Here is a 22,612-nt window from a genome sequence, read left to right on the forward strand (position 1 = left end):
AGTTTTGCATCATTTGCAAAGAAGTTTATGTAACATTCTACACCTTCATCCATGCAATTTATATATATGGCAAACATTGGTGCTAATACAGAACCTTGTGGGACTCCACCCTCATTTCAATAACTCTTCTTGTACACCTGTTGTTTGGAGTTTTCATAGTAGCTTTTTGTGTGGTACTTTATCAAATGCCTTTTGTAAATCTAGGAAAGCACAATCACCCCATCCGTCCCTTTCTTGCATTATGTCTATTAGCCTCAAATAAAAACAGATCAAGTTAGTGGTAAATGATCTTCCTTGTTTAAAGCCACATTGTTTTGGATTCAATATATCATTTTCTTCCAGATGTTTGATCCATCTACTTTCGATAACTTTTTCACTTATTTTTGCTATTGCACTTGTTAGGGAGACCAGTCCATAGTTTGTTGGGTCCTCTTTATCTCCCCCTTTATATATTGGTACAATATTTGCTAAGAGGAAATGAAAGAAGGAGTGATTGTGCCAACAACACTGTGTGGGGCAGAAACAAACATAAGAGAGGAAGAGAAGGAGTTTGAATGTGTTTGAGATGAAGTGTCTGAGAAGTATGATGGGGGTTACTAGGCTGGATAGAGTGAGAAATGAGGTGAGGAGGAGAACAGGGGTGGTAAGGGAGTTGGGAGATAGGGTGGATGAAAGAGTATTAGGATGGTTTGGACACATGGAAAGAATGAGAGAAGAAATACTAGTAGAAGAGGTATGGAAGGCAGATTTGGAGGGAGTGAACATGAGGGGGCAACCTAGGATGAGATAGATGGATGGGGTGAAAGGGGCTTTGGGGAAGAGGGTAATGTCTGTTGAGGGACAGGAGAGGACAGAAGATGGGTGAATGGAAAATGGTTGTATATGGGTGATGTTGAGATGCATGAGGTGGAATTGGTGGGGGGATGTGGGGTGAGGTAGTATGTGTGAGAAAAATTTGACACAGCCCGAGGGGATTTCTCCCCGTCTTCTCCTTTTCTGCAACACAGCCTCTGACCCAGATTCAGGGATGACCTGTCGTCCAGGAGGTGCCAAGGTAAGAGAGAGGGTGGAGGGGAGTGGAGTGTATTTAGGGATGGAATGGGTGGGAATGGTTTTTATGCCTTTTTCTTTTTGGCTACCTCCCTTGTAAGGGGGAAAAAACATTTGGTTGTATGTATGTACAATATTTGCATTTTTCCAATTTTGTGGTACCTTTCCTTCTTTGAATGAGTTTTTTTTCCCCTTATAAGGGAGGTAGCCAAAAAACTAAGACATAAAACCACTCCCACCCATTCCATCCCCATCACACTCCACTCCCCTCCCTCTTATCTTGGCACCTCCTGAATGATGGGTCATCCCTGCATCTCACCCACTGCCCTGGGTCAGAAGCAGTGTCACAAGACACAGCACATCCACAGCAAGGCTGCTTCATTAAATTGGTGACCCCCCTCTCCATCCCTTCATGCTGAAAAGAAGACAGGGAGAAATCCCTTCGGGCTGCATCAAATTATTTCTCATAGATACTCCCTGGGATCACCCCCCATTCCCTACACCATTTTTTGTTGTACCAGCACTTATTGTACACCTTTTCCTGTTTCTGCCTTGGTACATATATATCTATTCCTTTTTTATAAACTTCTTGTAATATATTCCATTTCTCTTCCATCTTTGTTTCTTCATTAAAGAAGTTTTCACAATTCACTTTTTGAAAGAATTTTCTGAGTTTCTCAAAATCCATTTTGTTGTACATTAGTCTTCCTTTTCAGTGTTCCTCATTTCTTTCCAAATCAGTTTCCTCTTTTAGTTTGAACTCGATTAGTATGTGGTCATTCTTCCCAATTGGTGTCTTGTATTCCATTTTATCCACAATTTCAGGCTCTGACGTTAATATTAGGTCTCTTCTATCTTTTGCCTCATTACATTTTTTGTTGTACCAGCACTTAATGTACACCCTTTCCTGCTTCTGGTTTGGTACATATTTATCTATTCCTTCTTTATAAACTTCTTTTAATATATTCCATGTCTCTTCCATCTTTGTTTCCTCATCAAAGAAGTTTTCCCAATTCATCTTTTGAAAGAAATTTCTGAGTTTCTCAAAATCTATTTTGTTGTACATTAGTCTTTCTTTTCTGTGTTCCTCATTTCTTTCCAAATCATTTTCATCTTTTAGTTCAAACTCAATTAGTATGTGGTCATTCTTCCCAGTCAGTGTCTTGTACATACATACAGATACCAAGGCTTCTTCCCCCTTACAAGGGAGGTAGCCAAAAAGGAAAAGGCACAAAATCACTTCCACCCATTCCATCCCTAAATACACTCCACACCCCCTCCACTCTCCCTCTTATCTTAGCACCTCCTGGATGATGGGTCATCCCTGCACCTTGTCCACTGCCCTGGGTCAGAAGCAGTGTCGCAAGACTTGTATTCCATTTTATACACAATTTCAGGCTCCGACATAAATATTAGTTCTAGTCTCAACAGTTCTTCATTGTTTCTGAATACATGTACTGAAGCTTGTGTCCAGTGTTAAAGTGCAAGTTCAGGGTATTTGTTTTGAGGACATATCATTTTACTCAAAATATTATGCTTTCAGTACACATGTTTTCATCCAACAGTCCATTCCATTTTGGCAAGGTTTTAAGACTGATAAATATCCCTTGAGCAGCTGAGAGGTTACAGTAAACATTTATTTTTATTTTATTTATTTTGTGTATACAATGCATTTTTTAATATACATTAAAAAAAAAATAATTGTGTTTACTGTAACCTTCTAAATTTTATCCTCTAAGTTGATCAAGGGTTATCAGTCTTAAAGCTCTGCCAAAATGGAATGGACTTTTGGATGAAGAGATAAGAACTGAAAGCATAAAATTTCAGTGTTAAGAAAAAATATCATATATGGAGCTAAGTGGAGCTATGATCAATGGGGGAGCTAAGATGAGAGAGGGAGGAAAGGGTGGTAGATGGGAGTGGAATGAGTGGGAGTTACTTGCCTTTTGACTTGTATACCTCCCTTGTAAGGGGTGGGAAGCCCTTGGTATATAGATTGATACACAGTACAATATTTATTGGCATGTCTGGAAAATATAGGTTTAAAAATACTCCATACTATGAATACAGAGAAGCTGATTTAATTATGGCTATTTTAAGAATACTAAAAAACAATTCCACTTAGAGTCTTAGTAGTGAATATTTTTCATACTAATTCTCCCATTTTGCCCAGGGCTTTGGGTGAAATTATGCTTCAGATACTTTGTGGCTGAAATGGCAAGCATATTTGCAATCTTATTAATGGTGATAAGTTTTATTAGTTAGGAGTGTATTCCAAGGGCACATCACGTCACATGCTTGGCACTGTCAATCCCCATGGTTTTTCGGAGCAATCCTCATTTAGTCCACCTTACCTAATCCAACCGTCTGTCAGCAGGATTAGTCAACCTCCCCCAGCCATGAGCACTGAGGGCATCCTTTTCATCAAGAGTTGTCTCTTATGGAGGTTATCTTGTTAGATCAACATAACCCATGCCTAAATAGCTGGAGTTGATGTTTACAAATTATAATGGCAATAGGGCTCGACTTGGTCCCAGGATGTCAAGTGATGGCATCTTGATTATATTTTGTAGTTGTAGCTGATCCCTTTGAAACTACTACACTCACACTCATCCCTTTTTCCCTTGTAAAGTGGAACTATACAAGCACTCCTCCACTCTGGCACTCTACACTCTATTAAATAATCATTAAATTACTTCACCAGCCAGTTCACCACCATAGTACCTGCTCTCATCATCTTAACAACTGCAACTACCACTCCCTGTCCTTCACATTTAGCAACTCATTAAAATACTCTGCCCATCTTCCTCTTATTGCCTTCTCTTCCTATATCACCTCTCCATCTACACCTTTCACTTTTTCTTCTCTACTTGATTCACCTCCCTCTCTTAATTTCCTTCAAAAGCATCATTTTTATTACTTCCAAATTTTCTGTCATACTCTTACCCCATTTCACATTGCTCTCCTCTTTTTCTCCTTTATCTTAAGCTTTATTTTTTTTCTCTTTGTATCTCTCATATGATTCTCTCGTCTTATTTTGTGACCAATCTGTGAAAGTTCTTCTCTTCTACAACCTTCTTTGCTTCCTTATCCTACCATTCACTGCCCTCCCTTCTATTTCCACCTGTCCTCCTTGTTATACACCAGGGGTGTGCAACCTTTTTTCCAAAAGGGCCACAAGTCACAACTCTCTTGGTATGGAGGGCCACATAACCTTACAATTTCATGTTACTTACTATGATTGAAGACATATTATGTGAGATTATACTGATAAGATAGATAATTAGTTTGTTACTGATTTTATTTAAATTGGGATCACAAATATAAGAATTGTCCGAAACAAATGTATTTTCCTTACTGTAAATGAGCAAATGAAAGGCTACCGTACCTTATTATTATAACGTACAAACATAGATAATTACTTATTGTTGGTTAACTGGGATCATTAACACAAGAATAAGAGTTAGACTTACAGTACCGGTAATCACAAATCAACCACAAGAAATGAAGTGACAACGGAGACTGGTCAGGCAGCGGTTCTGACAGGCGGGAACACACATACTACTACAGTACGTGAATCATACGTGTCAGACTCAGACAGATAGCCAAGGAACACTCAATCTAATAATTAAAAATTCCAAGTAATATGTTATTTTCTGTTCTAATATAATTAAAACTTGTATCTCAGTGAACAAAATAGAAAAAATATGGCGAAATTGGTACACAAGAATATGAATTTAGTCAAACTTTCGGTGGGCTCTAATTGGTAACACTCTCTCTCTCTGAGGGCCGCACTATAACTCGTTTATTTTTAGGAGAAAGGGCCGCAATGAAAGCCTTTGAGGGCCGCAGGTTGCACAGGGCTGTTATACACCATCTTTGCACACCTTGTGACTCCCTCCTTGAACCATCCCCATTCCTTCAGTACTTCTAGATCTACTCTATCATTCACTTCCTCTAACTCCTATCTCCGCTTCTTGTACCCCTTTTCTTTCTTGTTTAAGCAGTTTACTCTACCTTCTGTCCTGTTCGTTTTTCGCCATTTATCCTCCATTCTCAACTTACCTTCTACCAAAAAATTATCTGGTATTCCCCCACTCTCTCCCCTTGCCAAAGAACATGTACATCCTTAACTCTTCCTACTATACTCCTGGTTACCACTATATAGTCCATTAATGCTCACCACCCTTCCATCCACAATCCCTCTCCCATGTGTACTTATGCTTGACTTTCTTCCTAAACACTGTATTTGCTATCATCAACTGACATCTCCACCATCAACTCTCCACTACAATTTTTTCCTGGAGCTCCACACTTCCCAACCACTGTCTGTTGGTTCATGTCCTATCCTAGCATTAAGGTCTCCCAATACCACTACACTAACATTTCTCCCTAATCCCTCTATACACTCATTTAAATTTATCCAAAAAGCCTCCTTTTCCTCTACACTCTTCTCAGTACCAGGCCCATATGCACTTACAAATACCCACATCTCCCTTCCCATTTTCACTTTTATCCACAGTAACCTTGAAGAAACCTCCTTCCACTCCACTGCACACTTACCTATCTCTTCACTTACTAGTATAGCCACCCCTTCTCTCCCTCATCCTCTCTTCACTCCCAAACTCAAACTTGCCCTCCCTTTCAACTTGGTTTCACTCAATGCCTTGGGGGATTAAAAATTGTAAATGCCTTGGTGGATTAAAAAATGTAATGAGAAATAGACATTTGGGAATGAATGCTAAGAGGAGACTATGAAGGAGTGATTGTGCCAACAGCACTGTATGTGGCAGAAACATGGAACATAAGAGAGAAGTTTAATGTGTTTGAGATAAGTACCTGAGAAGTATGATAGGGATTACTAGGCTGCATAGAGTGAGAAACAATGAGGTGAGGAGGAGAACAGGGGTGGAAAGAGAGTTGGGAGATAGGATTGGTGAAAGAGTATTGTCATGGTTTGGACACATGGAAAGAATGAGTGAAGAAAGATTGGTAAAAGAGGTGTGGAAGGCAGAGGTGGAAGGAGTGAACATGAAGGGGCATTGGGAAAGAGGGGAATGTCTGTTTAGTAAGGACAGGAGAAAATAAAAGATAGGGGTGAATGGAAAATGGTCTTGTATGGATGATGCTGTAATGCAAGAGGGTGAGGGAGTATGTGTGAAAAATAAATTGACGCAGCCTGAAGGGATTTCTGTCAGTCTTCTCCATTTCTGCATGAGCAGATGTAGAGAGGTGGTTGCTGACTTAATGAACTGGCTTTACTATGGATGTGCTGTGTCTTGCGACACTGCTTCTGACCCAGGGTAGTGAGTGAGATGCAGGGATGACCCATCATCCAGGAGGAACCAAGATGAGAGGGAGGGGGGTGGATGGGAGTGGAGTTTGTGGGGATGGAATGGGTGGGAGTGGTTTTTATATGCCTTTGTTTTTTAGTTACCTCCCTAGTAAGGGAGAAAAGCCTTTGGTGTATGTATGTATGTAGTTGTAGCTGAGTAACCCCTGTATTCTGTGAACTGGCTTGATCATACTTTCTGTGGTTACTGATGTAGGGGATGGAATGGGTGGGAGTGGTTTCTATGCCTTTGTTTTTTTTCCTCCCTCGTAAGGGGGAAAAAGCCTTTGGTATATGCATGTATGTACTGATATTCAGTGAAAGAGAACAAGTAATACAGTTGTTACATTATATCTTAATGCGAATATTGTGATGCATCATCGAATCATCGTACATCAAGCAACTGATGCTGCCTGCGAGAATTTGACTTGTATTGATGAAGTTAAACTTAAAAAGTCAGCAAAAATGGGTATAGCCAACACCATATTTGAAATATTTTTTATATTTTCTCCATCCTGAAAATGCTTTAGCATTTAATGCTACAAGCTATACATTGAGATGGCTAATTTTTAAGATGACCAAAGTGTTGATATAATTGTATTCAAACTTTGCTAACCATTTCACCAAGACTGATTTAGAGAAGGTAACATTGAAATTTATGTGTAATTGTGTTATCTAGAGTAAAACAAAAATTTATTCAATATAGAAATCATGCTTATTGGCAAACTGTTAAGAAAAACAGCTGAATGAAGAACTGCTTTGCAGTATCTAAGCCATAGTCTGGTTCAGTAGGAGGCTGTCATTGTCTCAAAATATTTCTCAATACTGGCAAGTTATGTAGGGCACGGACAACGGGAATAAAGAGTTCTAATGTATTTTGATATACATGATTGGAAAGAACACAATAGTGGACAACTGATTGACAGTTGTCTTTGAACTTCCTGTACCCCATGTCACAACCTGGCAGTGTCAAGAGAAATGTGAAAATGGCCTCCTGTTGAAGCAGACAATTGGAAAGTAGGTGATGTTCATGTGGTTCAAATTTTGCTTACAGTTGTACAAGCTTTTTCTTTTTTATATCAAATTAATAATTGTTTAACTCTTGATTACCACAATAACACTAAAAATCAAGGTTTTCTTCTCCTTCGTAAGACACCATTCCTCACTGTAAACCAGTTCTATAACTTTCCTTTTTTCAGCTATTTGCATTCCATCTATTTCCAGTACAATTTCAACCTATGGTTTGTATCCTTTCTTCAAACCATAGGTGGAACCAATATATGCACCACTGCAGACTAAAGTTCCATTGATTGACAAAGTTGCCAACCAAGAGGCTATGCTGGTAGTCTTTCTTGCAGAGAAATCATTATCATTTACTATGGCACCTGAGCTTATTGGCCTATCAAAGAACACTGCAAGTGATCCAGTGATAGAAATACAGCATCTTAAAGATGCAGTATGATTTATCAGAAACCTTCCAAGACCAGCTGATTAATGATCTTTGAAACAATTTCTTCTCAAGGAACATAGATGAAGGCAGCAGCAGACAAAAAGAAAGTCTTGATAATCCTCGTGAGCTACTTTTCCCTGAATTTAAGGAAAGTAGTTGTCAATCATTTTCCTTCACTTAGTTTGACAGTGGTAAACAGTGAAACAATGCCCTCCTCACAAATCATAGTATTCCATGGAGCAATGTAAAGTCTATTAATGGTCTCCTGCAATGTGATAAGAGGCTCAAAGAATGGTGTGGAAGTGAGGATAAGGATAATTCATGCTCCCTATCTCCTAGACATCGACAGTGATACATTTAATCATGTTCGTAATGTTTGCAAACACTTTTCCAAAGCCTTTGAGCAGCATCTGGAAGGAATGTTTACTGCCATTTTCAGTAATTTCAAATGGTCACCAGATTTGCATCATTATCTGGAGGAACTGTGCTCTGTTCTTGACATAAAGTACACCACACCTGAGGAGTATGTGCCCACAAGATGGCTGAGTGCATATGATGTTCCAGTAGATACATTGAGAATGTTTGATGCAGATACTGTATTCTTCTCTTCTTTCATACCAGACTTATGAAATAAAGAAATTTCTCCGTTTGTGCAGTGCTGTGTACACATTAAAAGAGGTTGGGGAGAGAGCTGTTTCAGCTGTCAACTGAAAAAAAATATGACAAGAGGGGAAGAAGAGGAAAAAGAGGATTGCAGATAAACTCTTTGTGCATTGCAGTTACACATTGTAGCTGCTGCATTTTTTCACAAGTATTTTGCCCTTGCTGAAGAACTATGTACTGCTTTTCCAGAAGGAGGTGCAAATCCACAAATTGCATGAATTTATTGAATTAAAGTTTTTTCTCATGCTTTGAAACCAGAAACATTCCTACATAAGAAAGTGACTGCTGTTGATGTTGAAGATGATTTTTTTTTTTTTAATTATTATTATTATCACCATCTCAAGCAGGTATATTTATACATTACCAAGAGCCCCTTTTCCCTTTGTGAAAGAGGTGCCCCAACCAAGACATATAACCACCCTTTACATATCCAACACTTATTCGTTGTCCCTTTTATCTTAGTCCCTTGTGAATGAAAGGCCATCCCTGTTCACTTCTCTGGTCAGAAGCAGTGCAGCAAGACAACACCACAGCAGAGCCTAATAGCTTAAGTTCGTAAGCTCCCACTGCTTTGTGGCAACCCTTTCCTTTCATGCAGTCAAGAATTTACATGTCAAACAAGAAGAAATCCCTTTATTAATTTTGTGTCTATAAGACTTTCTTAAATTATTTTAGTCCTAAGGTGTGTTTTATTTCATCTACCTGAATATTGATTAATCAATAGTAAATCCTTGATATACCAAATTACTTGGGGTGGGGGAGGCTTGGTTGTTCTATCTGAAAGTTCAATATAACCAAAGGTTTTACCAAATCGAACTTTTTGTACTTATTAAACTTTGGATTGGTTTATGAGATGGAAGTTCAGATTTGAAAGGAATATGGAATTTGCTATATCTGATAGTCATTCTTTGTGAACTTTTGCCTTATATAACATACTAAGTTATATGAGAGAGGAGTTCAGCTGAGAAATGGCATTTGTTATATCCAAAATTTGCTGTAACTAGGTTCAATATATGGAGTGTTTAATGTATATTATTATTTTTCTACAAACTCAAAATTTTCAAATTTGAATAACAAAGTGCCTACAAAATATTAAATTATACATAAAAACCAACCCTCTCTTGAGCAACAAAGATATTGAGAAAGATGTTCTAAATATCGAAATCTTACACAAGGTCTAGATTACTACTGCCTGAGACATCAGTGACCATGGGCAATGCTAGTACTCGCAGCAGTCCTACATTCCAGAATACATATGATTTGTAAAAGAGCACACACAATTTACATCCTGAACATAATAAAATACTAGAGCTAATATATATAGACCCATTTGGCTACTCTTCACCATATCTAAACTCATGGAAAAGGATTATCCTGAAAAGAATCAAATCACATCCCACTACACCTAAAAGGGACCATTCCATCAGTATACTGCTCAGTAACCCCTACAACAAATAGGTGACAATACATAGAACAGTTATGGTATATACATATACCAACAGCTTTTCCCCCATTACAAGGGAGGTTGCCAAAATGAAAATAAAATTCACTCCCATTTCATCTCCACATACTTCACCTCCATTCACCACCCCTCTCTCTTTTCTTGGCTCCAGGAGGACAGGTCATCCCTGCACCTCACATACTGCCCTGGGTCAGAAGCAATGCAGCAAGACACGGCACATCCACAGCAAGGCTGCTTCATTTAATCATTGACCTTCCCTCTCCATCCTCTTATGCAGAAAAAGAGAAGACCGAGAGAAATCCCTTTAAGCTGTGTCAAAATATTCACACATACTCCCTTCCATGCATAACAACATCATCTGTACACATTCACCCCTATCTTTTGTTTTCCTTTCTTCAACAGACATCCCTTTTTCCCAATGCCCCTTTTACCCCAGCCATCCATCTATCTCATCCTTGGTTGCTCTCTCATGTTCACTCCATCCACCTCTGCCTTCCACACCTCTTTTACTAATCTTTCTTCACTCTTTCTTTTCATGTCTCCAAACCATCCCAACACTCATCCACCCTATCTCCTAACTTTTCTACCCCTGCTCTCTTCACATCCCTGTTTCTCTATCCAGCCTAGTAACCCCTACCATACTTCTCAGGCATTTCATCTCATACATACATACATACACAAAAGGCTTTTTCCCCATTACATAGGGGGGTAGCCAAAAAGAAAAAGGCATAGAAACCACTCCTACCCATTTCATCCCCTACATATTCCACTCCCCTCCACTGAAGGTCTAGATTACTACTGCCTGAAACATCAGTGACCATGGGCAATACTAGTACTCGTAGCATTCTTACATTCCAGAATACATACTTATGATTTGTAAAAGAGCACACACAATTCACATCCTGAATATAAAAGACTAGAGGTATATAGACACTTTTTTTTTTTTTTTTCCTCTTTAAAGTAAAAGTTTCATCTCAAACATGTTTAAACTCTTCCTCTCTAATGTTCCATGTTTCAGCCTCGTACAGTGCTCTCTGCACAATCACCCCTTTATACAATCTACCGTACTCTTAGCATCCATTCCCAAATGTACTCATTTCACTTTTTAATCCCCCAAGGCATTTACTTCTCTCAATCTACATTCTACCTCCACCTACACTCTTCCCTTTCCTGCCACATTTGCACCCAAGTATCTAGAGCTATCCACTTCCTCCAGTCTCTCCCCTTAATACTTCCAGTTTGCTGCCATCTGCCCTTGTACATCTTATCACATTACTTCTACCCACATTTATCTTCAACTTCTTTCACACACCTTCCCAAATTCTGTCACCAACTTCCATAATCCCTCCTTTGATCCTGCCACAAGTGCAGTGTCATCAGCAAACAACAACTGGCTTGTCTCCCACTTTTCTCCATTTTCTTTAACCAGCTCCTTTCTCCTTTCCATTACCCTTGTATTTCCCTCTTGCACCACCCCATCCATGTATAAATTGAACAGCCAAGGTGACATAACACATCCCTGGTGAAGTCCCACCTTTACCTCAAACTACTTGCTCCATTTCTAATTCTAACACAGGCACTACTATTATAAAAAAAAAAAAAAAAAAACTCTTGACTGTACTTGACAGTTTTCTTCCTATCCCATATATCTGCAGTACCTCCCACAGTGCCTTCCTGTCATAAGCCTTTTCCAAAATTCATAAAGGCCCCAAAAAAATATGCTTACCTTTTCCTAAAGCTTTTTTACATATCTGCCTTACTACCAAAATCTGATCCATGCTACCACTACCTGTCCTAAACCCACACTGTTCTTCAGTAATTACTCCCTCTGTTCCTCTCCTAATCCTCTCAATCACAACCCTCTCGTAAGCTTTTCCAACTACACTCATCAAACTGATCCCTCTGAAACTAGTACATTCACACTTGTCCCCTTTTCCCTTGTAAAGTGTAACTATATAGGCACTCCTCCAGTCAGGCACTCTACCCTTTTTAGACAAACATTAAATCCACCTTACCAGGCAGTCTACCATCCTTGTACCTCCCCAGGTGCCTTACCTGCTCTCATCATTTTAATAACTACTTTTACCTTATTTCTCCATTTTCCTTATTACTGTCATTTTCTCTGCTCTTCCCACTTGAACTACCTTTCCTTCCCTATCCTCCTTTACATTTAGCAACTCCTAAAATACTCGGCTTATCTTCCTCTTACTGCCGTCTCTTCCATTATCATCTCTTCATCTGCACCTTTTACCTTTTCTTCTCTACTTGATTTGCCTCCCCTTCCTCTCTTAATTTCCCTCCAAAATATCTTTTTATTACTTTCAAAATCTGTCATACTCTTAACCTAATTCACAGCTGCTCTCTTTGCCTCCTTTAACTTATGATTTACTTCTTTTTTCTTTGTACCTCTCATAGGATTCATCCTATTTTGTAACCAATCTGTGAATGCTTGTTTCTTCTTTTCTACAACCTTCTTTGCTTCATCATCCCACTACTTGCTACTCTTTTTTATATTTCCTCACATCCTCCTTGTTCCACAAACCATCTTTTTACACTTTGTGACTCCATCTTTGAAACATCCCCATTCCTCCACTCTTAGTTCTACTCTATCCTTCACTCCCTCCCACTCTTCTCTCAGCTTCTTGTTGTAATCCTTTTCCTTCTCATTAAAGCAATTTAATCTAAGCACTTCGCTACCTTCTGTCCTTTTCCTCTTTCTCTAACTATCCTCCCCTCTCAACTTACCTTCCACCAAAAAATAATCTGATATTCCCCCACTCTCCCCTTAGAACATGTACATCCAAAACTCTTCCTACTCTTCTAGTTACCATTATACAGTCCAATGAAGCCCTATCAACCACCTTTCTATCCACTACCCTCTCCCATGTGTACTTGTGCTTGACTTTCTTCCTAAACACTGTTTGCTATCATCAACTCTGTGTCTAGACACATCTCCACCTTCATCTCTCCACTATGATTTTTTTCTGGAACTCCACACTTCCCAACCACTCTATTGGTTTGTCTCCTACCCTAGCATTGAGTTCTCCCAATACCATTACATTGACATTTCTCCCCTAAACCCTGTATGCACTCATTTAAATATATCCAAAAAGCCTCCTTTTCCTCAACACACTTCTCACTACCAGGCCCATATGTACTTACAAAGACCCACATATCCCTTTCCAGTTTCACCTTCATCCACATTAACCTTAAACCTCCTTTCACTCCACCACATATTTACCTATCCTTTTACTTACTAGTATAGCCACCCCTCCTCCATCATTCTCTCTTCACTCCTGACCTCTTCCCAATTACTCCCAAACTCAAACTTACCCCACCCTTTCAACTTAGTTTCATTTGATGCCAACACATCCATCATCTTCTCACAAACATACTGCCTATCTTTTACCTATTATTCAGATAAGTGGTACAGGACAGTATTAAGAGTGGGGGGACAGAATAACAGAGGGATAGTCACAATATAATAAAGTAGCATAATTTCTCTGAATAGAGATTTCCTCTATCACAAACAAAATTATGTGTGGCTGTGGTCCATAGGGGCACCCCATATATACCCTAAAGTATCAGCTGCATGCTACTGAGCAGCTTTTAACTCCACAATAACATGCAGTCAATACCCCAGACTGAGTATGGTAGCTATGGTAGGAATAGTAAAGTTTTTGACGGTTAAATGGCTGGGTAGTGAGGTTAACAAAACAGTGGTACTTGCCCCAGATACTAGTATAAGTAACATCCACATAAAACACCTAGGACCACACAGAATAGATACACTCACCAACATTGCACTTCTAAGCTACCAGAAGAGGCTGGATCGCATTGTGAACAGCTGCCCAGGATGTAACACTTCACCCCATACCATACAACACATAATGGAAGACTGCATTATACACAATCATGCAAGCAAACAACACAACATACACTATAAAGGATTTGTGGGAAAACCCAGTTTCGGCTGTAGCATTCCTTGGGGAGACGGGACTGCTCGGACAGACAGTCTAGGGAACGACAACAACAACAACAACATTGCAAACTGGAACTATTCAAACCACAGGATATGTGCACTCATCAACATTGCAAACTATACTATTCACATCATAAACATCTGAAAGCATGGTAAAATCATCAATCTCAAAACCTAACTAAAATCTAACAGTTTCTGCATCATACTGCCCAATCACAATCTGCACTCCCTCCAAAGTCATATAAAACCTCATACTATAACTTGTCACACCACATATCCCCCTTCCCAAATCACAAAACAGTTTTAGACCACTATGTTCCACACTTCTGATAAGACCTTACACAGTTTTTGATAGCATCAATTCAAAAAAGCCCCCACACAGAACATTTCTTAAAAATCAAACATTAAGAAAGCTTTTGATGCCATCCTCTGACATAATCTCAAACAAAATATACAAAACACATGCACAATAATATCAAAAGATGGCTGGCCAATTATTTGGTAGGTAGAAATGCTTATGTGTCATATTGGCCAATCATTGCACACCAGAAACTTTAGGAATGGAGTACCTCAGTGCTCCATCCTAACCTCCACACTCTTTAATCAATACATGCACAATATACCCACACTCCTCATCCCAGAAATAGAAATGTCTTCTTACAGATGACATAACAATTACATGCACACACTGAAACAGAAATGCAGAACTACTACATCCATACTCTGACACACTCAACACCTGGTTCACTACAGACTCGCATACCATGCCTCTATCAACAACACCCCTGTACCACACACGACTCGTGGCGCAGTGGTAGAGTTCCTGGCTGCCACTATGGCAGTCTGGGTTCGAATCCCGCCCAGAGCTGAAATTTCAGTATTGCTGTGCTGTTGGTGGTTACTCTAGTTCTTGTAGGCGGGAAGTTGGGTGTGTGTGTGTGTAAGGTCACAACATTACCCATAGATTGGTCATGTACGACTTCCAAGCTCTCTTCCAGGAGGGAAGTAGCTGTCAATCATGAGTCCAGCATGTGATCCAAGACCATGGTGAATCACACACAAAAGATTCTTGACATAACATACATCCATGTCATTCAAACAACACTTCACAAACATAAAAGAAAAAATGCACACCTAGATTATTTGCAATTACAACATTCAGACAAAACAAAGAAATTATCACTACAGTATACAAACAGTATATAAACATGGGCCCCTAACCTCACTAAGACACACCATAACATCCTACAGACTATATAGAATAAAACCCTAAAGACAATTACAGGCTGCACAAATACAATACCCTACAGACCATCTACACCATGAAAAGAAAGTCCTCAAAGTCATGGAGGCACAAAACACTTGCTGCAGTCTTCACAAACACAGTGCATCCACTACACTATATGGCAGAACACCCACACATGCCAAGAAACATCAAAACAACACCTAAATACCTAAATAATGCACAAATACCCTCCTCTCTTCCTCCACAACCACCAGAAGCATATATATAATCATATCACTCATTACTCCATCAACAAACTGAAAGACAACACGTTACCACATGCCTAAACCCTGATATCCAACCCTCTGAATCCCCTCTCCTCTAAGAGGACAGTCATCTTGGTCAGGCTGTGGTAGGGCCACCATTCAGCCCTTCTGAGTTCCAGAGGAGGCTGGATGACCATATCACATATAATGTCCAGGATATAACACCATATCCCATTCCATACAACACATATGGAAGACTGCATTGTACACAATTATATGCACCAACAACACAACATATACTTTATAAAGGATTTGTTGGAAAACCCTGTTCCATCCATGGCATTTCTCTGGGAGACAGGATTGCTCGGCCAATCAGACTGGGGAATAACAACAGAAAACAGGTGGAGTTTTTATTCTCTAAATATTTTGTCCATACCAGGACTTCCTCCAAGAGTACCCTGTCAATAAAAAATGAGAATAAAAACTCCAACTGTTCTCTCAGTTCACCTTTCCACCTTGCCATTCCTTTGTCTTCTATCCTTCTAACATTCTCAAGACGCTGGTAGCTCTTTCTCAATGTGGTTTTTTCAAGCTGACCATGGTATTTCAGGAATAAAAATCATGAAAGTTTTCTACCCCTTTGAGATAGGAGGGAGGATTGCTAAGTTGTAGTACTTGATTTTTCCTCTTAACATACCATAGTCAGTTCAATCACAGAAACAGGTCTATCTATATGCCAAGGGTTTCTTTCACCTTATAAGGAAGAGCCAGTCAAGAAATGCACCCACTACCATCCACCACCTTTCCTCCCTCTCATCTTGGCTCCTCATGGATGAAGGGTATCCTTGTCTCCAGCCCATTATCCAGGTCAGAAGCAATGCAGCAAAATATAGTATACCCACAGCAAGGCAGTTTCATTTACACAGCAACCGTGCCTCCTCATCCCCTTGTGCATAAAATAGAAAAAATAGAGAGAAACCTTTAGCCTGCATCAAAATACCATCCATACACAACCCTTCTCCACCCATCCCAATCCCTTCCTTGCTCAAGAGACATTTTCCCTCTTGCTCAAAGCCCCTTTCACCCCTATTCAACCATTTCATCCTGGGTTGAACCCTCAAGTTCACCATCCACCTCTACTTTCAACACTCTTTTTGCTAATTTCTTAACAATTTTTTTTCCATGTGCTCAAATCATCTCAATAATCTGCCAGCTCCCTGTCCATCCACTCTCCTCCTCACCTAGTTTCTCACTCAATCCAACCTTGTAACCCTACCATACTTATGAGGCACTTCATCTCAACATTTAAATTTCTCCATTCTGCCTCTCATACATTCCAAGTTTCTGCCCCATACAGTGTTGTATGGGGCACAGACTTGGTACAACAATAAAAAGAAATTGCTATGAAAATTCCTGGCTAGTAAAGAATGAAAAGAGTGATAATCAATAGCTGTCAAAAGTTAGACATTGTTGTCACACAATTTGCATTATGACCTAGATTTTTCCACCTTATTACAAATATGCTTACTCAAACCTAGAGTACAACATAAGAGCATTTTCATATGTAGGTGATCAAACAAGTGCAACACCATAAGATTGCTGCCAGAAAAAAATGTACCTGAAAGAATTGGAAAGATGACAGACCTAACCATGATGTCAAACACCACCCTACCCAAATCCACAGTAACATTACTCACTCTGGACAACCACAAATCCAAGAAGCATATGTTGTGTTATGCAGGGGTAAGACCCTGCGACTAAATATAAAACCTAAAATACTGGGTCTCATTTGATAGACATGACCTTCCCCAGAAACTATCAGGGAAAAAAAAATAATAATAATAATATTGACATGCTCAGAACAGTAACTAACTCAAGATTCTGACAACATAGCATACTATCTATCTATATACCAAGGGCTCTTCCTCCTTATGTGGGAGGTGCAAGTTTGACATAACATACACAATAAATAAATTATGCATCCATGGCTTAGTTCTCTACAATTCAAAAAGCCTAAGAACAATAGCATGCTGCACCAAAACAACTCCAAAGAGCCATTTGTACTCAAATACTAATATCTTCCCTATAGAATAGCACATAACTGGTATAGAGTTTCATGCTGTGAAACCCATCCATCCATCATAAACCCAGGTCCTAGGATACAGAAACATAGTCCAATTACTAAATAATCATTGTATGACAAACACCAAAACATTTGGTCTAACATTTGCCACACACAATCTTCATATACAGTGGACAGTGTGCGTGTTAAAAGTAGAATACAACCCCCTTTACACCTTTAATCCACATGTCTAAATAATGAAAAACAGTTTTTCATAAAAATGTGCAAATTCTTGACATAAATCAGAAACTGATAAGCCCAAACTGGAACCGTGCTTGAATTTTAATCTCAGTATGATAACTACCTCCCATATGTGGGCAGAAGCTTATTGGTATGTGGGTATATAAATGATAAGTAGAGAGTAACATGCTCCTTTCCAGTGTACTGCAGTTTCAAAAATACTGCCACAGAAGTGTCACTTTGGACGGGTCCCGTAGCCGTGTATGGATATCACTAATGATAATCATGATGGCTTGGATAGAATTTCTGTATAATGTAAACAATAAAAACAATGCATGGGTGGTATTTTCACAGTATCTGGAATTCACTATTTACATGGGATTTTGTCACCTAATCTCTGCAAATGTGTGAATAATTGTAATGTACAGAAGACGTGAAACACGTCAATTTTGTTTTCTACAGCACACCCACAATTCAGACATGTTTGTCTGAGTGACTTTTGGTTCAGCCTGATGTTCATGGTCACAAGCCTCAGACTATTAATAACTGCTGCCATGAGGTTTGCCAACTGAAAACTTGCATCCCCCCCAGTCACCAGCAATAGTCCGCAGGTTTTCCCAGATGTTGTATTATTATGGGTCAGTTTGCATCACCTGCTAGTAAGAAGAAAATGTGGACTGATATACGGCACCTAGTCCAGATTAAATGTTAGCACCCTATAAGCTGTATCTCCAGATAGAGGTGCAGTTGTTGAAGAATTTTAAAGGTCAGAATGCATAACAGGAGACACTTTTTCAAAACTCCAAGCAGAGTAAAATAGTATTACCAACAATTTCCATGAAATATTGCTATCAAACTTGAATTTATGCAACAAAAATTGTATTTTCGAACTCTGAATAAATTGTCAGCACTTCAGAAACAGCTTCAGGTGTTGTTGGAAATCTTCAGAAGTGTGGCGTATGGGTAGCCAAACATCACTTCACACGCCATTGTTTAATGTTGAATCTATTAAATATCTACTCAGTTGATTCAAAGTTTAACAGTGGCATGTGAATAGTGATGTTTGGCTACTCATACATCACACTTCTGAGGATTCTTGAGTTGAAAAATAGCATTTTTGTTGCCTAAATTCAAGTTTAATAGCAAAAATTTTTGTTATAGGAATGGTTAGCAATGCTTTTTATTTACTTTGGAGTTTTGAAAAAGTGTCTCCCTGTTGTACATTCTGACCATCAAAGTAGAAAATTTACTCTTCCCCGATAATTAGAGTTGTCATTGGATATGTCTCGGCTTGGCTGAAAAGACACATTCAAGATGGTACCTACTGTAACTGGGAAAAGTATCTAGTAAAGTGGGCTGTATTTTTATTATATAGCACTTTAATATTCTTACCATATATAACTGTACTGTGATATGTTCATAAAGATTGAATACTATATGGTGAATATTTATTGAATCTCACTGATGTTTGGGCACTTGGGATGGTTTTAGCTTCTGCAGTAAAGGAAAATGCACTTTGTACATGGAGTAGTTTAGTGTACAGTACACATCAGTTTTACTTGAATAATACAGTTACTGGCATGTTTATCAAAATAATAGGGTAGAAAAAGTTTATGTTAACTCATTAATGAGGACTGGGGCTGTGACTATAGCACATTGACAAACTTCTCTCATAAAGAGCATGGTGATTCACAGCTGCTGTCTTTGCCTTGATAGACTGTGTTGTCTTGTCAGACAACATTGCCGTTTCATAAACATGCTTCAATTATAGTGCCTGAATCATGAAGGAGTCACAGGAGGAGGCATTCTCTGCCAAGGTCTTGCCCATCTGAAGTATTTTAAACAATCTTTCCAACATCAGCACTTCCTCCTCCCCAAATGAATAAGTTCCAACAATTATCGGGTAGCCATGGATGTCTTGCAAGAGAGATCTGGGGCAACAGATCAAATGACAGAATGACCTACTCTGACTTGGACTCCTTTAAAATTGGCTTCATCAGTTGTTCAGAATATACTGTAACTGCCATGTATTCCTCTGATCCAACTACCTCATGCACACCTATCAACAGTGGAGGGCCCAAGCAAAGGTTCTGCATACGTGTAATATCAGAGTAGTAGAAGTCCAACTCTACATGACTTTTCATACAATATTATTGACCAATACATTTTCTCATCTGCAGTCTTCTATCCACAGAGGCAATGCCAATTCCTTTCTCACAAAGGACTTGTTTCTTACATTGGACAAATATTTTGCATTTTTATAGACACTTGAAGTAACAGCATCCCTAAGGCTGCAGATCTTTTGCAAGTGAGACGAGGCCAATGGATTGATTATAACAATTTTTTCTTAATATAAAGCTCTCATTCACATGAAAATGCTGCCTGACTGCAGCATACACTGCTGCCTTGTGTATCATGTCAAGTACTTTCACCTTCTCCGGTGGTATTGCTTATGCTTAGCTGATATCAGTGGCTAGGATATTGCAGACCCTGTAGCTCATTTTTTGGTGTTGCTGCAGAGGGTGTTCACATGACAATTGTATATATGGAAAACTATTTTTTCAATGAAGACTTGCATTTAAAACATTGAAAGGAACTCGGAATCTCAGCTATGGTAATGGAAGGAAATATTCACCTGCATATATTTATTTTAATTTTCAATGAATAATGAAACTGATGAATGCTGTGGGGTTGACTGAATATTTACCAATCCTGTGATATGATTATTTAGTTGACTTGTTTTTCCTGTTTTATCTTATGTGATATAGTTTAATGTCACAAACTCCCCCTCTCAGTGAGGGCTAGGGTGGTGCCTCCTTACAGAGGACTTTGTGAAACATGGAATTTAATGTAGTATGCCTTTAATATGAACTCATTTGCTGCCAGGCAGGACTAACACCACCACCATTCCTTGACCTCTGCCCCAAATAGCGACACTCTAAATTGCTCAGTCAACAATCCCATTGATATATACATTACTCATATTTTCTATAAATGTATAAATGTTATATTTATTAACCACATCAGTACTAGTCAAATTCTTGCATGCAGCATCTGCTGCCATATGTAAAATGCATCACACTAATCGCATTATGAAATATAAAATCACTGCTGTATTACTCGTTCTCTTACTCTGAGTAATAATAAGCACAGAAAACATGATGAAACCAGTTCACAGAATCCAGGGGTAACTCATGTACAACTACAAAAAAATGTATATGATTGAGACACCAACCCTGGCATCCTCGTGTACCTGCTCGCACCTCATGATGCCTATATAGGCATAATCGTACCAAAGTGGTTAATGCTACCATCATTAATTTAAATTTTTTTGCAGGTGGACGAAGAGGGCGCCCAAAGAAGGCAGAGAAAAAAGAGGAGGAGGAGACTGAGGAAGCCCCTGCTGCAGAGGAAGAGAAGGCAGAGAAGGAGGACAGTGAAGAGGCGGCTGCTGATGGAGATGAAGAAAAACCCAAGGATGAATAAGGAGCTACACTTGGGCAACTGAGGTACAAATTTTATTCTTAGGTAAGTATCCACATTTATTTTGGTGACATTCAATGTTAAATTGTTTGGAAAAAGGAGAAGTGTTATCAGACCCTCTTATTATTTCATCTTGATTGCAGATTTGCCAATAAGCCAACCAGGTTGTAGAGTGTTCGTGAGAACAAGGTGACACACCAAGCACGACATCCGGGTACCCCTCACCCGTCTCTGGGTCACTCAGGGTAATCCAGGGTCACTCAGGGTCTGCCAAGAACCCTTTATTCCCCTTGCCAAAACCCTTAGAAAGGCCCAACCAACCATTCTTTGGAGCGCCATGCAAGTATGTTTTGCACTAAAATGTACAATATTTCTTCCTAATTCTTCCTGTGGCCATCAGCAGGTTCCTTAAGGGTTACCAGTGCACTGCCAAGTGGTTAGTCAACAGACCCTGCCAAGCAGGGAACTTGCTGCTGCAACCTAACCCTAAAGTTTGTTTGTGTGTGCCAAGTGGGTTTACAGCAGTGGTGGTGGTTGTTTGATGGTCATTGGACCCAAACATTTTTTTAATTCTTTTAGGATATCAACAGCTATTATTAATTTTAAATGAATGGACCCCAGAGGGGGGAAAAATGTTAAATTAATAAAGCAAAGGCTAACATATCTTGTAAATACCTTCAAACAGTTGCCCCTCTGTCACCCATCAAAGTGTTTTTGACATGGCAGTTGATATGTAAGTGTGTGTATAGGTGTGTACCCTTCTTGTTTGTACCATTCATATTATTTTCACGAATATAGGTATTTGAAGTAATTTTATTTTTTTCAAATTAGTTAAAACAGATTATTACAGATTGGCACAAAAATATATATAAAAACAAAAATTAAAAAATATATTGGTTTTAAATTTGAGATGAGGGTGCAATTAATATTGATATCCCCAAAACCAAACCTATGTCTATGCATTAAACCTTTTTACAACTTTGACAGTGCAAAGTAGAGTAATATTCATTTGTACAATGGAGATTTTGTCATTACACCTTTGTCTGACAAGTGAATGCAGCTTTAGGGACAAAAAATAAAAATAAAGGAGTTCTGTAAGTTCATATTCACATCTCATTACCAGTTGTCAACCTCATTCAACAGTTTTGTAGCAGTCTGGCTAACGAGACCCTTGTTTCCTTTTCCTACCTGATGGTTGAGCAAAGTTAGCCAATTAAAGATTGTAAGGCGAGGTATCTTGAGAAAGAGTTGTCCCCAATACCTAAGGAACTTCCTCCATTACCCATTTGGCAACACTCGGCAAAAGACTGGACCAAGAAAACAAGGATTCTCGGAAGTATTCACAACCTCTTGTATCTGTACAAATTTGGATGATGTGGTTCTGTATTATTTTTCGT

At 39.0% G+C, this 22,612-nt stretch overlaps 1 protein-coding gene across 4 annotated transcripts in view; it reads left to right on the forward strand.

The window, feature by feature from the left end:
• LOC143033948 (uncharacterized) overlaps positions 1 to 21,627 on the forward strand; it is a 35,382-nt gene extending 13,755 nt beyond the window's left edge. For all 4 annotated transcript variants that reach the window (XM_076199639.1, XM_076199640.1, XM_076199643.1 and 1 more), the window contains exons 3-4: positions 21,070 to 21,260; positions 21,359 to 21,627. In XM_076199639.1, coding sequence (XP_076055754.1) covers positions 21,070 to 21,218 — 149 coding nt within the window. In that variant the 3' untranslated portion in view covers positions 21,219 to 21,260; positions 21,359 to 21,627. The remainder of the gene's footprint in view (positions 1 to 21,069; positions 21,261 to 21,358) is intronic.
• The last annotated feature ends 985 nt before the right edge of the window (positions 21,628 to 22,612 follow it).

This window comes from Oratosquilla oratoria, chromosome 16, assembly GCF_046742065.1.
Source record: "Oratosquilla oratoria isolate Oo_2021 chromosome 16, ASM4674206v1, whole genome shotgun sequence".
In the NCBI taxonomy this organism is placed as follows: Eukaryota; Metazoa; Arthropoda; class Malacostraca; order Stomatopoda; family Squillidae; genus Oratosquilla; species Oratosquilla oratoria.